Here is a 17989-nt window from a genome sequence, read left to right on the forward strand (position 1 = left end):
CCAATCACAACTCATTAATGGCTCCCATCATGCATTGCGGTATGAATAAATTATGATCTGAATTGTCTATGTAATTTACTTTTCCTAATTGACTATTTTGCTCGTCACCATTGTTGAGATGCATAGACTGAATCTTGACGTCTGTGTGTGCCTAAAAGAAAGATTTTTTTTTTAAAAACAACTTTTAAGAAATCCTTTATATTATATCAAAAATTCTGGGCATTTATGCAGATTCACAGTTATGCTGTAACCAACAACATAAAAAGTCATCAAAGTCAGAAAGAAGGATCTTTATGAGTTCAGTGATCAAGTTCAAATGATGAATGTCATAACATAACCAACACCATCAGATCACTTTTTTCTTTGTTCATCTGGCAGTTATAACTCAGATACAACAGCCAAACAATATCTAAAGTAAACATATAAGGATCAGGAGCCCAACTAAAGCAAACACTGATCGTCATAACGGTAACTTACAATTTGTGATTTTCTCCTTCAGTGATTCTGCTTGTTAACATCAGGTGTCTTCAATAATGTTCAATCATCACTAAATTAATCACTTAATTATCTCATTAACTTTAACACTCTTGAGTGTGGACTCATACACTCCCAGGAGTGTTAATTTAAGACAGGAGTGTTTGCTGTATACAAAGAGCCGTAGTTAACTGACAAGCTGAGCCATATCGCATTACTTATCTCTGGCGATACGTCTGCGATATTAATGCGATATGGCTCAGCTTGTCAGTTAACTACGGCTCTTTGTAGTAAATGCCGCTCCATCTGAAAGCAGGTGATGGCGATTTACTACTAATCAAGGAACCGGCTTTACTGATGAGATGCGCATAACAATATCGTGTGATATATCGCCCAGCCAGCCCTACTATATTTATGATTAGGACTCATAATTAAGGTTTTTACCTTTATCTGCCGTTATACCGTCAGTTTCTCTTCGCTGGCGGCGCGGACATAAATTTAATAAATCTTATCAATTTAAATTTAAAAAGGGATGGATATTTGCTTAAGTGGTAGGCTTGGTAAATGAAATTATATTTGCATCATCTTTATGTATATAATTTTCTTTACATTTTCTGTCCAAAAGTGACCAAAAAGATAACTCCAGCTTACCATCGGTGTCGCTAAATTGCCCCGTCTCCAAAATGTTCGTACGCATATGGCTCAGAGTTTGCGTGCAGGTGCGCAAATTTTCCCATCAAGTTTGTTTTTATAAATCACAACTTGTGCGTGGCGTACGCCTCTTTCAGGGCCTGTTTTGTGCGTACGCAATGGTTATAAATGAGGCCCCTGGGGTCTGGAAAGCTGCTTCAACCTGAAGAACATATTTATCTTCGCTGTTAGATATTAAATGAATGAACTTACCCAAAGATCTGATCCCCAATCCATGATCTTAGATCAGAAACACTGCAGTCTGAGACACGAAACTCCCCACATAGCAACATTGTGTCGGCCCAGATCCGGCCCACATCTGGCACACATGGAAAGATGATCTGGCCCACATGCAGCGTGGAATTACGGCACTTGGGTGGGCCACTACTGTTTGCCAGATCTGGGCCACAAGCAGGCCATAGCAATGCCACATCTCAGCCAAGAGCAAAGAAATAAACCACAACTGGAGGATTAAACAACTCCACAAACAGCATTACCAGCTTCACTTATTACCAACCAGACTGACTTTATTTCTGGCAGACGTCTACAAAAGATTTTATTGAGAATTAACAGAGGTTTAACTATAATGTGTTTCATTTGAAGTCACCATAACAGTGATGAGTGCTTCCATTAGTTGGGCTCTTAACTCTTCTTATATCTTTTGTCTTCTTTGGCTGCTGTGACAGTGTGTTTGTCAAACACATTTGCAGCAGCAAAGAAAGCTAAAGTGAAATGAGATCAGGTGATGATGGTTACCTGTTGATGGTTTTATAATCATCATGAAATAACCTGTTTCACTGAGGTAATTTGAATCTAAAAATTGTGTTGTACCATTAATATGTTCTCGTCACAAACCCTGTGTTTCTGCAGCATGAGGTCCAGCAATATTATAACAATCAGTTAGAAGACTTTAACAAACATGAGCATGAAACATTACTGTTCGATGACACACACAGACATCAATAATCAACGTATGAATCTCAACAATGGTGAGAATCAAAAGTACCTTGCTGCAATGCATGCTGGGTACCATCATTGTACAAAACTCCCAGCATGCATTGCAACATGAATAAATTATGCAGCTAAATTGTCCTATTAATTTGTTTAATTCTAAATATGTGCTTTTATTTTTTGCTGTTGTTTTTGTTTTGGCATTTAGTAGCTTTTCAGTGATGTTCTGAATTAATAAAAAAAAATATATATTGTCACCATTGTTGAGATTCATGTGCTGATTTTTGATATCTAAGTGTGTCACCGTGGATTTTTTTTCGTGCTCATGTTTGTCAAAGTCTTCTAACTGATTGTTATAATATTGCTGGACCTCGTGCTGCAGTAACACAGGGTTTGTGATGAGAATATATTAATGGTACAACACAATTGTGAGATTCAAATTATCTCAGTGAAACAGGTTATTTCATGATGATTATAAAACCATCAACAGGAAACCATCATCACCTGATCTCATTTCACTTTAGCTTTCTTTGCTGCTGCAAATGTTTTTGACAAACACTCTGTCACAGCAGCCAAAGAAGACAATAGATATAATACGAGTTAAGAGCCCAACTAATGGAAACACTATTCACTGTAATGGTGACTTTAAATGAAACACATTATAGTTAAACCTCTGTTAATTCTCAATAAAAACTTATGTAGATGTCTGACAGAAATAAAGTCAGTCTGGTTGGTAATAAGTGAAGCTGGTAATGCTGTTTGTGGAGTTGTTTAATCCTCCAGTTGTGGTTTATTTCTTTGCTCTTGGCTGAGATGTGGCATTGCTATGGCCTGCTTGTGGCCCAGATCTGGCAAATAGGAGTGGCCCACCCAAGTGCCGTAATTCCACGCTGCATGTGGGCCAGATCATCTTTCCACGTGTGCCAGATGTGGGCCGGATCTGGGCCGAAACAATGTTGCTATGTGGGTCCTACAGGAAGTGTGTTTTAACTCAAAATCCTTTCATAAATATGAGGTAGTCCCGTGTATTGTTGATCACGAGACCTATATTCCCATGAAACACGGTTAACTCTCGTTTCCCCAGGTAAAGCGCTCCTTCAGTGAAGAGGAGAGTAGTGTGGTTTCTCTCAGTGATCTGTGGTGAGTTTCACTTCATGACACCTGAGTGAGTGTGTGTGAGTTCACAGGTGTGTGTGATTGTGCTTCTGAATCACTGCTCGCTTTCAGTCAGTGGACATTTGACAAATATAACACCGTTTATAACCCCGTTAAGAAATACAAATAAAACACTTGTAAAATGAAAGAACTTTATGATCCGAGGTGATGAAAGTGGCGACATTGAATCAAGTTTGTGACACACTGACATCTACTGGATTAAAAATATACAAACGACTAATGAACCTGATTCGAGGAGGGCGAACGGGGAACCAATCACAGTCGTTTGGTGACGGAACGGTCCAATCACAGTCAGTTGGTGACAAAATGGACCAATCACAGTCAGTTGGTGACGGAATGGACCAATCACAGGTTTTTCCCCCATCAGGATTTGTTTGAACGCTCATATGTTTTTTTCAAGCAGAGAAAACGAAATCGAAATTTAGAAAGCTCTATGTTGATGACAAGACGCCATTTGACCGGTACAGACAAAAGTTTTTAAGATCTGTGGTAATTAATCTGTTCAGTATTGTTATTCTTATAACTTGTATAACTTATATTAATGTTTCGACATATATTTGATCTATTTGAACAAAAGACTGGACAAGTCCATTTGCAACTTTAATGTTTCTGGCTTCCGGTGTTATTTACTGTACCTGTACAAACACGGTGTGTTATGCTGCTTTATTGCTACATTTTTATTATTATCATGTAATTATAATTTCATTATCATAAACACACTGTTTTGTAGCACTATCTTTTTTCTCTTTTTTTTACCTTTTACTGCACTTACCTATTGTATTAATGAATCGAAAGTCTTTCACGTTCAAAGAAAATAGCTTACTTCTGCGTTGCAAAGTAAGGTGGAGAGTTAGTAAATCATAATTATACATAAGGAACGTATAGAAACATAAGAAATGTAAAGTTGTGGTACAGTATCAGTGATACAGGTTACAAAATCCTTCATATTAATGCATACATTTAATATTATTTAATCCTCCATAGGAAGGTTTATGTGCTTGGATTATTTCTATTGATTAAACAATAGTTTAAAACAATAGGCCGACATGGTTTGTATTATCCTGATAACTGACCACTTATACTACAGCAGTCAACATTTGAAGTGGATCGAAACCTTTCATCAAAGTTATACATGAATTTTGAGCAATACCTGTTCTTGTCTTAAGACAACTTTGATGAACTTTTTTGATCCACTTCAAATGTGGACTACTGTATATGGGACGCGTTTGAGGCGAGTAAATATAATGAGGCCCTTCATTTGTGTGTCACTGATTGCAAGTGGAGGTGAATAGACCAGAAGTCCAGGAGAGACACTTGTGTATGTGTGACACTTATATCTACATGGTTACACTGTTAGCCCTTGCTGTAAAAAAAGGCGTAATTCAGACAGTATCATACCATTTTCCATTAAAACAGTAATATACCGTAGAAAACAAAAATAGCCTACAGGAATATACTGTGAATTAACATTGCTCAAAATCGACACTCAGGGGCTGTTTCCCAATCACATCCTATACCCTCATTCACTATTCCCTACAGTAGTTCACTAATATAGTCCCCTTGACAGAGTGAATGAAAAGAAGTGAGTGAATTGAGACACTGATGAACACCTGATAAGCAGAATCACTGAAGGAGAGACAAACAAGAACAGAAAAAAGAGAAACACAAAAACTACAACTGACTTCCAGCAATACTGAGTGTGAAACCAGTTTACAAACCAGTTTACGATTATTTCTTTCATACATGTACAAAAGTTCTTGTTGAGAATTAACAGAGATTTAGTTAATAATAAAATTTGTTGTCACCATGATGGAGATCAGTATTTGCTTTAGTTGGTCTTGTCTCTTGACTTCTTACCATTCATCTCTCTCTGACTGCTGTAACAATGAGTTTATAAAAACACGTTTGTTATGGCAACAAAAAGTTGATCAGGTGTTTTTATTCTTTTGTGATGATGTCACAGTCATCTTGGATTATCTGATTTTCAGATTTTTCCTGTATATATTCATTGAAATTATGGGTATGTCATATTTAGCATAAAAACAAAATGAAATCAAAATTACTGTAATCATGTCTTCTGAAAAATAACAATCATATAGTGCATTCAATTTTATTTTACTCCTGCTTGACTGAGACACACACAGACATCAACAATCAGCATATGAATCTCAACAATGGTGAAAAGTTTCATGTCGCAATGCATGCTGGGTTCCAGGATAATATAAAACTCCCAGCATGCACTGCTGCATGAATAAAAAAAAATAAAATAAAAATATTGCCACCATTGTTGAGATTAATGTGCTAAATTGTGATATCTCTGTGTTTCTAAAACATAGTGTAGCTCTGATTTATTTTTATTTTTTTATGCATGTGTTAAAAAAAAATGAGTCATAGTAATTTATTGCTGTAGTTTCACAGTAGTGCTTTTGATCGAGGATAAAACTCTGAATGAATAAGAATTAATTTCTTAGTGAATGAACAGGCAATATGATGATTTTGTCATCATAAGCATTACAACCACAATCATTCATAAACTGTGTGCACAAGTGTGACTTGCAACAACACAGTAGCAAAAGAAAAATGAATGTTTTAGCATCTGCATCCCTACTAAAGCAAGCACTGATCTCTATAATGGTAACTTCAAACAAACATTTTCAATTAAACATCTTAATAACAACTTCTGTAGATGTATGACAGAAATAAAGTCATACTGGTTAATAATAAGTGTAATAATGTGTAATGGCTGGAAGTCAGTCGTAGTTATTGTGTTTCTCTATTTTCTGTTCTTGTGTTTCTCTTTTCTTCAGTGTTTCTGCTTGTTAACAGCAGGTGTTCATCACTAATGCTCAACAATCACTTACATATTCCCTTAATTATCTCACTGCAACATTGTCTGAGTGTTACTTTTACTCGTTGTAGTGTGGATTTTCCTGTAAGGTTGAAAGGGTTAACAGTGTAAGATAAAAAGACACACCCACAAAATGTATTTTAACAGTAATAAACTGTAAGTTATAAAACAGGTTTATACTGGCAACACTGTTGCCAGTAGTTTACTGTAAAATTAATTTTTTGGGTCACCATTGTGCTGAAGAGTAGAGCCTGTGCTTCAGTCCAGCAGAAGATCTACAAACATTGATGATTTGCTGCATGTTGCTTTATTTAACAGGCGGTGACTGTGTAGTTGCTGAGCCAGTGGAAATCTTTTTATGTACAATAGTTTTTTAGTGGTCTCAAATGAAAGAAGTTCACAGAAATACTTTGCTCACATTATTAATGCATTATAAATTTTAGTTAATACGTTTAAATGACAGTTGGTCAATTTAAGGCAGTCGGTTTCTGCAAGTGAAATTAGTCAACTATAATTTAGTGCATTTTTACAGAAACAAACTAGATTACAGTAAAGAACTGTACAATTAACAGTATTTTACTGGCAACAGTGTTGCCAGTATTTTACTGTAAAAAAACCCGGTAAGGTCTAACAGTGTAGTTTATAAATACTTTGATGAATAATACAGGACATATTTCAGGATGAGCTGCTGTAATGGGACATGTGCTTCTGCTGTTTGACCAGAAGATGGCAGTAAATGAAACCTGTTGGAAAATAAAAACCTCATTCATTTTTAATTGAAGGGATCGCGGCTTAAAGCTCCATTTGAGCATTGCTTTAGTTTCGTGATCCATGTGTTTAGAGTGTAATTTGTCTTTGTCTCTTTGTCCTGCTGAAGTGAATCTGTGAAGGAATATGGCGTCTGTTGAGGAGCTGCTCGTGAAGTCACTGGAGGATCTAGTAAAAGATGATATGAAGAAGTTTAAGTGGCACTTGAAGACGAATCATGAATGCATTCCGAAGTCTGTAATGGAGAAAGCAGATATCTTAGACACAGTGGACAAGATGGTGGCATGTTTTGGACAAGAAGGAGCTGTGGAGAACACAGTGAAGATCCTGAGGAAGATGAACCAGAATTATCTGGCTGAACAGCTAGAGAGCAAACACAAGACAGGTAATCACACACACACACACACACACACACAACAACACATTCACTCTATGCTGGATTTAATATTGATTATTTCTCTACTTTGTCTCTGTGTGACATTAAGCAGCGTCTTGAGAGAAACAACAGTGATACACACACAACCGGGTGAGTCTGACTAATAGTTCAAAGTTCTGTTCACAAAAATAAATAAATACATGAAGTTGAATGTGTTTTTTTTTGCCATTTGTACCAGTACGGCTAGTACAAGTACATAGGAATTTTTGTAGCAAAGCTCGTTGAGTCAACATTAAAAAAAGTCAACATAAAAGAAGAACTTAAAAATGAATAGACTTTGGGAAGGTACAGTAAACGAAGAACAGTATAAACCTACGACAAACAAACACAATAAAGAATATTACCTCCATATCAGAGTATTGCACTGACCTGAGATAATACATAATATAAATATTTAAAAAGTACTGTAATAAAACATTCTGTGTTTAACAGAGACACATGAACACATCACAGGCATAAACTACCTCTAACATCTCTATGTAAAAGGAGATAACACCTATCATTTCATCATCAAGTCTTCAAGATAATGTATCTTGATACCGTTAATATATCTTAATATATCACCGTTCATACATCCAAGATAATATGATATCATCATCTTGATACTTGCAATTTTTCAATAAAACTAAAAAATTTAGTCATTTAATGTTTTTTCTTGAAAACACTGATTTATAATACTTGTGAGCAATACTTTAGCTTATTGATAGAGAATAATAAAGAGTTCATGTAGACTAGAAAAAATAATACTGTCACGCCTTCCTATGGTGATGCATTTAAAAATATTACAGGCCATATGTTTTTTCTGAGTGTCATGAAACTGTTTAAACTTGCTAATCTTTATATAAAAAGGTTTCAGTTGCGTCATATACTTGCTAGTTTCAGTCTTTGTCGCCTGTCTGTGCATAATAACACATCTCACTGTTTCATTCTGCCTCTCTCTGTGCGACAGGTTCTCCAAGCATCTGGAGAAAGACGAGCTGCGGATGAATACTGAGGCAGATAAAGCACAGTTTTTTAATGACAATTTGTCAGATTTCATTCAGAGAGTTAACAATATTGGGACCATTGCTGATAAACTGCTTCAGAAAGGAATAATTCATAAGGAACAATATTCAGAAATCATACATGAAAGTTTAACCAGTGAGAAGAGCATGAGAAAGATCTGTGACATTATATGTAAGCACAGTGACACTGTGAAAGCTGAATTCATCTCGATTCTTCAGAAAGAGGAGCGTTACCTTTTAGATCATTGGTCTGATTCTCCACCGTGAGCTCAAGCTGTGTGTGTGTAAATCTGCTGAACATAAACTGAAGACTTTTCTAGTGATGATTCAGGAAAAATATTGCTTTAACCAAATATACATAGCAGCTTTTACTGTCTTCCAAGATATTCATTCATAATAACATTACAAAGAAATCTGAAGAAAATGTGTATTGTTATTTTTTACCAACCAAATGACTTTTTAAATCTTCAATAAATTCCGTCATTGAAAGCATTATGTCTGTACGCTGATTTTATTATGAAAATTCATGACTGTTTTAATCTCAGGAAATTACATGTATAGTGTGTTATTCATTCACCCAGAGTGACAGTGACTACCCAGTGGGCATTTGATGTCAATTTAACATCAATGTGACATCAAACATTGATGTCAAAATTACGTCACGAAATAGGTCAAAAATGAAAGTCATATTGACGTCAACGTGTCGATGTCAATTTGATGTCAAGATTTTGACCTCTGCTGATGTCATTTTGATGTTATTTTGATGTCATGCTTTGTTGGTATTTGATGTCAATTCAACATTTATTTGACGTCAAGATGTCATGATGTTGTAAACTGATTTAACTGATTCTATCTTAAATTGATCAATTGCCATTTCATATTTATACTGTGATCTTATTTCACTTTTTTTCTAAAAAATGTAATTAACTTAAATGAGTTAAAACATAGATTTAACTCAATCCTCTTGCAGATAAGTGTTAGTTAACAACAGCACACATTAATGAGTAGAAGACCTTAACAAATAAATCATCAATGCATCAACGGGCTCACAATCACTGCCTTTAAATAAAGCAACATGATGCAATATATCAGCAGTGTTTCTCTGCTCATCCAGAACTGAAGCACAGGCTCTACTCTTCAGCACAATGGTGACCCACAAAACTCAACAGAAACTCTTTAAAGGTCCCATTGCATGGATTATTTTATTATTTTAGAATGTTTCCTGGGGTGCCCTTATAATGTTAGTATGTTTTTTAGATCAAAAGTTATTATAATTTAGAAATAAAAGGCATATTTCCTAGCCTGATTTTAGCCTCTGAACGCTCTGTTTGAAGGGGCGTGTCTGTGTGAGACTTCAGTGTAAACGCCCACTGCTGTGATTGGCTGCTGTGAGACTTTAGTGTAAACGCCCACTGCTGTGATTGGCTGCTGTGAGACTTCAGTGTAAACGCCCACTGCTGTGATTGGCTGCTGTGAGACTTCAGTGTAAACGCCCACTGCTGTGATTGGCTGCTGTGAGACTTCAGTGTAAACGCCCACTGCTGTGATTGGCTGCTGTGAGACTTCAGTGTAAACGCCCACTGCTGTGATTGGCTGCTGTGAGACTTCAGTGTAAACGCCCTCTGCTGTGATTGGCTGCTGTGAGACTTCAGTGTAAACGCCCACTGCTGTGATTGGCTGCTGTGAGACTTCAGTGTAAACGCCCACTGCTGTGATTGGCTGCTGTGAGACTTCAGTGTAAACGCCCTCTGCTGTGATTGGCTGACATGCTTGCATATGAAATATTTAGCATTAAATGTGAAACTCTCTCGAAAACATTTACTATTACAGCTATTAAACGTTTTTACTATTACAGCTATCGAGATTAACGGATCGTGAGAAGTTTTTTAAGTATTTAGATCTATTCCCATCACATAAAAGGTTGCAGTGATCCCAGTGGGCATTTGATGTCAATTTAACATCAATATGACATCAAACATTGATGTCAAAATTACGTCACGAAATAGGTCAAAAATGAAAGTCATATTGACGTCACCGTGTCGATGTCAATTTGATGTCAAGATTTTGATCTCTGCTGATGTCATTTTGATGTTATTTTGATGTCATGCTTTGTTGGCATTTGATGTCAATTCAACATTTATTTGATGTCAAGATGTCATGATGTTGATCCCAGCAGGCACAGGATATAGACTATAGCGTCGGTCGTCGGATTTTGGTTGAAAATGAAAGTCGGGTTGATGTCTAAATCCAATGTTTGTTTGACGTCAAGCTCCAACGTTGGGCAGTCGTTGAATTTTGGTTGGAATAAGCCAAACAAAAAGGTGAAATGCATGGCTGTACATTTATTACCAGCTTCACTTAAAGCTAACCAGATTTACTTTATTTAATTTCCGGTTTAAAAAAATAATATTTTGTTTTTTAAAGTCACCATGATGGTGGTTAGCGTTTGCTTTAGTTGGACTCTTGACTCTTTAGCATAAAGTTTTCTCTGGCTGCTATAATTGTGTGTGTATAAAGCACATTTGTTGTGGCAAAAAAGCCATGAGAAACTTTCGAGCAGATGATGATGATGATGATGATGATGATGATGATGATGATGATGATATCATCATGTAACTGCCTGAATACCTGATCTTATGCAGTGTCTAATGTTTTGATTATATAGAACTTGTGTTTTTAATGTTGTTTTATAATAGAATCCATTAAATTTTACAGCATGAGAGCAATGGTGTTAATCAAATAATATAGAGGTTTTTAAAAATATTTAATGCGTTAAAATTTTTCCTCTACATTATTACTTAGCCATCAAGAATCAGTGTATGACTCTCAACAATGGTGACAATCAATGAAATGATGCAGTGCATGCTGGGTACCACCAATCAAAACTCACCCATATCTCCCAGCATGCATTGCGGCTTTAATAAATTATGCAGCTGGAGTTGATCTGATTATCTGGATATTTTGTTTGATTGTCACCATTGTTGAGATTCATATGCTGTTTCTTGATGTCTGTGTGTGTCTAAATACTGCCATAGATGAAAGGTTTTTGTGCACTAAATCGTTTTTAAAAATCAAATATATTTTTTAATAAACAACACTGGTAGATATGCTGTAGAATCAAACGACTTATATTATGAATAAAACAATGTTATAACCACAAGTTCTATATAATCAAAGCTTTAGACACTAAATAAGATCAGATATTCAGCCAATTGCATGATGCTGTCATCGTCGTCATCATCACCTGATCTCATTTTCTCAAGGCTTTTTTAACTACAACAAATGTGCTTTATACACACACAATTATAGCAGCCAGAGAAAACTTTATGCTAAAGAGTCAAGAGTCCAACTAAAGCAAACGCTAACCACCATCATGGTGACTTTAAAATGCAAAAAAATATTTCTTTAAACCGGAAATTAAATAAAGTAAATCTGGTTAGCTTTAAGTGAAGCTGGTAATAAGTGTACAGCCATGCATTTCACCTTTTTGTTTGGTTTATTCCAACCAAAATTGAACGACTGCCCAACGTTGGAGCTTGACGTCAAACAAACATTGGATTTAGACATCAACCCGACTTTCATTTTCAACCAAAATCCAACGTCTGACCGATGTTGTCGTCTATACCCTGTGCCTGCTGGGCATCTATTTGACGTCAGGATGTCATGATGTTGAAGTCATTTTAATGCTATTTTGATATCATTTAATATCAAGCTCCAATATCAGATTAAATTGATCTTTTATAGTATATGCAATTATAGTGTCTGCTGTCATTTTAAACGTGAACTAAATGTAAATATGCTAGGATTTAAATAAATAAAAACACACATGCAAAATACACCTAGGTCTACAACTTTCAAGATCATTCAGGCTAGGTCTTTTAGATGTTGAAAATGAGTCACATTGATTTACAATGAGTAATAAATACACTTTTTTCAGACATTATAGACATTGTTTTGACATAAATTTCCCATCAATTTGACGTCTTGTTTCCTGACATCAAATCAACATCGATTTAATGTCAATGATATTGACCTGAGATGTAGGGACCAGAAAAAACATGTCAGATTGATACCTTTGTTAGGCATCTTTACAACCACAAGGAAATAATTACAAAATATAATGAAAATATGCATATTCATGCATGTCATACATGGTGGTCAAAGTCTTGACTATTTGTTGATGTCAAATTGACGTCAAGGTGCCCGCTGGGTACAGTTGATATCAAAGATGGCAAAATATCTTTATATTTTATATTCCACAGAAGAAAGAAAGTCAGACAGGTTTGAAACATCATGAGGGTGTAAATGATGACAATGTTAATTTTAGGTGAACCCTTTAACCCTTTAGGTGTTGCGTTACTCCAGAATGTGATGATGATTATTTTTTTATCATTTATTATTTGGTCTTTTGGATAACTATAGAGAAAGGCACAATCAGGTCTATATAATTGTTTTAATTCTTTTAATGGCAAAATTCCATGTTCACAAATGTAAATTTTCCTGTAAAAAAAACTTTTACATCATTTAAGAAATAAATGGAGTTTATATTGACTCAATTTGATTTTCTATGAAGCAAAAACGCAGTTAAAACTTTGAACATTTGTAAATGTTTCAATGTCTTTATGTAGATCTCCATCAATCCCCCTAGTGTACAACTCTGTTACATTATGTTTTTAATTTATTAGCCAGATATGTCAAACAATGAGGCAAGGTAATTGTAGTTTTATGCATATTACACAACAATATACACCAGAAAATGTAGTTAGGTATATAGTTCTTGTCCTTGATGATTGGTAAATAGTTTCTTGACAAAAAAAAAAAAAAAAAAAACACACTAGAACAATGTTATATTTTGTTGACTTGTGTACTTAGATTATCCCTAAGATCACCCATGTTTAAATCCAGAGAAATCAGCAATCTTAACTAACAGCCCATATCATTGCAGTAACAGCCCATTCGTCATGTTTAGTGTGAAAATGTAAAGTCGATGTCCATACAATAACAGACCGGCGTACATCTAATAAATTATTCATTCACGAACGTTGTGCAAGTTTACTGCAAGAATAGAGCCGCGAACCTCACGTAGGGCCTACTTTTCAAATCCGGCCTTCAGCTGATCCTGATGAGCGCTCATAGTCACAGTCGTAAACATGACAGCGTTCTTCCACGAGGGGTTTCGCGTCACGGCATTTAAGGTGATGCGTTCTAAAATAACGCTTACCTTGTGCGGGACATTCAATAAGTCAGGAGAGGGGTCATACACAGAATGTGAAAAGAATTGCTGAAATTTAAAGCTGGTTTGTTGCTTACCAAGAATACAGATTACTTTGCTGTTTTTAGTGGTCTAATGTAGTGTTATTTAGTGTTAAATTATTGTATTTGGGTTAGGTGGCGTAGGTTTTATTGTGATTTTATGTAAATTTGTTGTGTTTTGTGTTTAGACTACTTATATTTATATATTTAATTATTATTTTAATCAATTTTAAGATTTTTATTTATTTATTTTATTTTTTTCAATTTAAAAAAAGTTCTTTAATGTCATTCACCACGTTTTAAAAGTATCGATTTGACACAGTATTAAAAAAAAAAAAAAAAAAAAAAACGATACCCAACCCTATGTTTAACAGAAAAGTGTTGGTCTATTTTCTTTTGGTCCTGAACTCATTTCAAAGCCATCATCTTTGCAGCCGAGTCGACACTATCAGAGAAAACACTTGTTTCTTAATAAAATTAATAAGATTTACAAATGCACATCTTGCTTGTTGCACGCACAGATTAGTCGAAATAACGAGATATTGTGTTGAAATAACATTATTGTTAATAATAGCATACATCTTTTAGAATATTTGATTGAATGCTGAATGTTGCGCTTGTTCAATTTAATGAAATTAAAACTTTAATTGTGATCAATAACATAACTGAATATTAAATATTTAGTAGCCAAGTTTTGCACAGCTCCCCCGTCAATGATCTAGCACCCCCTCAGCACATGTTAAAAATTATCTGGTGCCATAAAGGCAGTGTAAGGGGAGGATCCTCCCTTTACAAATTAAGCACTGCGTAGACCCCGATAAACAACAGCACTGTTAATATATTCACATATATGTGAAGCACTGTTAAATATATTGAAATACATTTTGTATATTTGAAATACATTTAAAAAATACTTAGAAGCTTCCTCGTGTTACATCTGTTCTGTAAATTTGTGTAGCCTATGAGAAAATATGTTCATAATTATATCATGTAGTTTTTGCTATTTTATTTCTACACCACGTTTACCATTTCTAAAGGTAGACCTATATATTGTATTATAATGTAGCCTATTATATATATAAATGACTTCAAACATTGTTTTACATTTTCAATATGCTTTCATATTTTCATTCCATTTACAGTTTGCGATGGCCACAGGCCTATCCACTTAATAATACATCAGGTTTCAGGATATTTTAGCTGATTATCAAATAATTCACTCCATCAATCTAAATATATGTAAATGCTGCGTGACTTCTACGTGTTTTAATGGGCGCGCGCGCTGAACATTCGAGCCGCACTTGAACTGGAGCGGAGGGCGTTACCATGGAAACGAGGCGGCAGCTCAACTGACAATCAGCGAAACTACGTATCACTGTTGTTTTAACTACTTTAAGGTAAGTTCAGTCCATAAAATTACACAAATAGTACATACAAATGTTTCTGAGACTTTCTTTCATGTAAATCACTCGCTTCCGTTGAATATTTACTTTATAGAAATGGTTTAGTGCCTTCGAAAAAGTCCGTTAGCATCTAACTAACTTTAGCTAGCTAACGTTAGAGGTAACGTTAGGTTAACTAGACTTGAGCTGTAAGTTTGGGCTTGTAATCACATCTTATGTGTAGATGAGATATTTTGATAGTTTTGTAAAGGTTTTGCTGACAATTGGTCAATGGATGAATGGAAATAATCTAATTTATTTAACCTAAAAGTACGCACTGTATGGTTAATTCATAGTTATCACGTGACGTCACACCATTACGCCCACCTGGAGGCTCTCCATTGCCCACCAGTCATTTTTATCAGGTTTGTAGTTAGTATTAATGTAGTAAAACAGTGTAATTAAAAGATCAAATTCAATATATACCGCTTATTCATGATGCATACTTTGTACAGGTAAGCAGATGAACACAGAACAAATTATTTATAACATAATAATATTGTTTGTCTTCTCCCCTTTACAGTATTGTTTGCCATCTAGTCCTGATCACAGAGTTTAGCTCCAAACCCAATTAAGCAGACCTGAGCAGCTGATCCAGGACCAACAGAAACTCTGGTCTGGACACCAGTGATGTAAGTTCAGAACATATTGCAGGAGATCTCAACATTGTTCTCAAGGTCCACTTACATGCAGAGCTTTACTCCAACCAGTTCAGCACACCTGAACAAGCTAATCAAGGTGCTAAACTCTGGGTGCATATCACTCAGGTCTCTAGCTCAGTAGTCAGTGGTTAAAGGCCGTCTTAATCACAAAATTCTTAATGTGCACTGAAACATTCGTTCCCTAAAAACTCACTATGTTATCGGAAGCTCTGAAGCTCAAAACTTTAATCACACAAGACAGTTCGCTACAAAATGACATGTGATAGCTGATTTTAACAAACCAATTCACAAACCAATATTATATTTCAGCATAAACATACGTCGCTAGACAGGTAATGTCTAATCAAGCAAACATTTACAATTTATCTATGACTGAAATCTTCCACAAGTATGTAGAGGGAAAACTCAAGTGTATACTTCACATTTTGGACAACCATTGTTTTTTTACATTTACATTTTGGTTATTGTTTTCTTTCTCACTTTAGATGCTGGAGAAAAAACAGCCAGGCTAAAGCATTCAAAGTGGAAACTTCTGTCGTGGCTCAATAATCCAGGATTGGGATGGTGGAAGGAGCAGAAGATCAGAGCTCAGGCAGAGATCTACTCGTGCCCCTGAGGAACTGATTTACCTAATGTGTCAAACATTACCAAACATTTTCATCACTCACCTTCATGTCGTTGCAAACCTGTGAGACTTTCGTTCATCTTTGAAACACAAATGTAGATATTTTTAATGAAATCTGAGAGCTTTCTGTCCCTCCATTTCACAGTTTATGCCACTACAACTTTCAAGGTAGTAAAGACATTATAACAATAATCAATATGACTAGTGGTTTAACCTCAACTTTATGAAGCGAAGTGAATGCTTTGTGTGTGCAAAAAAAAACCATTGCATCTTTATTCACAAAATACACATCTCTGACACGTTCACGGAGCACCACGATTCATCAGGGTTGTGTTGGCGAGAGAGACGGCCATCTCATGCGTCGGAGATACATCATTTGTGAATAAAGACGTAATTGTTTGCGCACACAAGGCATCTGTTAAAAATATCTTCATTTGTGTTCTCCACAAAAGTCTTATGGGTTTGGAGCGACATGAGGGTAAGTAATTAATGACAGAATTTACATTTTTGTGTGAACTATCCCTTTACTGTTTTCTAATGTGGTTATAATTGGTCATTGTTCTGTTTTATAAACATTTTCAATATTTTAAAGACTTATTGTTTTGAAAAAATGTTTATACAGAAAAGATAGATTAATTTGACCAAAAGTCACAGTAAAAACTTTAAAATTGTTTAAAAAAATAATGATTCAAATAAATGTTGCTCTTTTGAAAGTTCTATTCAAAGAATACTGAAAACTGTATCATAGTTTCCACAAAAATATGAAGCTGTACAACTTATAATAATCATAAATGTTTCTTGAGAATCAAATAATCATATTATAATGAATTCTAAAGGATCATGTGACACTGAAGACTGAAGTAATGATGCTGAAAATTCAGCTTTGCATCACAGGAATAAATTACACACTTTATACTGTATATTTACATGTATATTTAAGAAAAGTTATTTTTATTGTAGTAATATTTCACAATATAACTTTTTTAGGGTATGCTTGATCAAATGCAGGCTTAAGATGTGATCAGGAAAGTGTTTTTTATGTGAAAGATGTATTTGATGTGTCAATAAATGGTTTTATAAACTCTTTTGTGAGTTTTTGTATTATGAATATTAAATATAATCATGAATTCACGGTTGAAATTAGGCCTGAATTAGGCCGTCTTTTCAACTCACTCTACAACCTAATTTAGACGCGATTGGGACGTCATTTTATTGTCGTCTTTTCAACGACCTGAAAAAGACGTCTTTTCACCTTTCACTTTTCAACCAAATTTTAACGTTGTTTAGACGACTGGCAATGTCGTCTTTTCGACGTCTTTTCAACGAGTTTTTGCTGGGTGGGTATAATGCAGTATTTTACCTGCCAAAAAGTGATTGTTGCCTCTACTTAGGCCTATTGACTGAAAGGTTATTTCTGCCCTGAAATTAGTTGATTATATTCATCAGGGTTATATCTGACAGATTATAACTCACATAGTACTTTTTACCTCTTAAAATACCTTTAGAGGCCAGTACAACCATTATAATGCAGTATTTTACCTGCCAAAAAGTGATTGTTGCCTCTATTGACTGAAAGGTTATTTCTGCCCTGAAATTAGTTGATTATATTCATCAGGGTTATATCTGACAGATAGAAATATCCATTCAAAAGGCTACTGAA

General features: G+C 35.1%; 2 protein-coding genes across 2 annotated transcripts in view; both read left to right on the top strand.

Moving 5' to 3' along the window:
* LOC311077513 (apoptosis-associated speck-like protein containing a CARD) overlaps positions 1-8839 on the top strand; it is a 35712-nt gene extending 26873 nt beyond the window's left edge. Inside the window, exons 4-5 of the mRNA XM_084106055.1 lie at positions 7420-7433; positions 8293-8839. Coding sequence (XP_083962181.1) covers positions 7420-7433; positions 8293-8614 — 336 coding nt within the window. The 3' untranslated portion in view covers positions 8615-8839. The remainder of the gene's footprint in view (positions 1-7419; positions 7434-8292) is intronic.
* LOC311077514 (apoptosis-associated speck-like protein containing a CARD) overlaps positions 3740-17989 on the top strand; it is a 56255-nt gene continuing 42005 nt past the window's right edge. Inside the window, exon 1 of the mRNA XM_084106058.1 lies at positions 3740-3780. The gene's annotated coding sequence lies outside the window, so the exon portion shown is untranslated. The remainder of the gene's footprint in view (positions 3781-17989) is intronic.

Source organism: Abramis brama (assembly GCF_963993115.1).
Source record: "Abramis brama genome assembly, chromosome: 2".
Classification (NCBI taxonomy): domain Eukaryota; kingdom Metazoa; phylum Chordata; class Actinopteri; order Cypriniformes; family Leuciscidae; genus Abramis; species Abramis brama.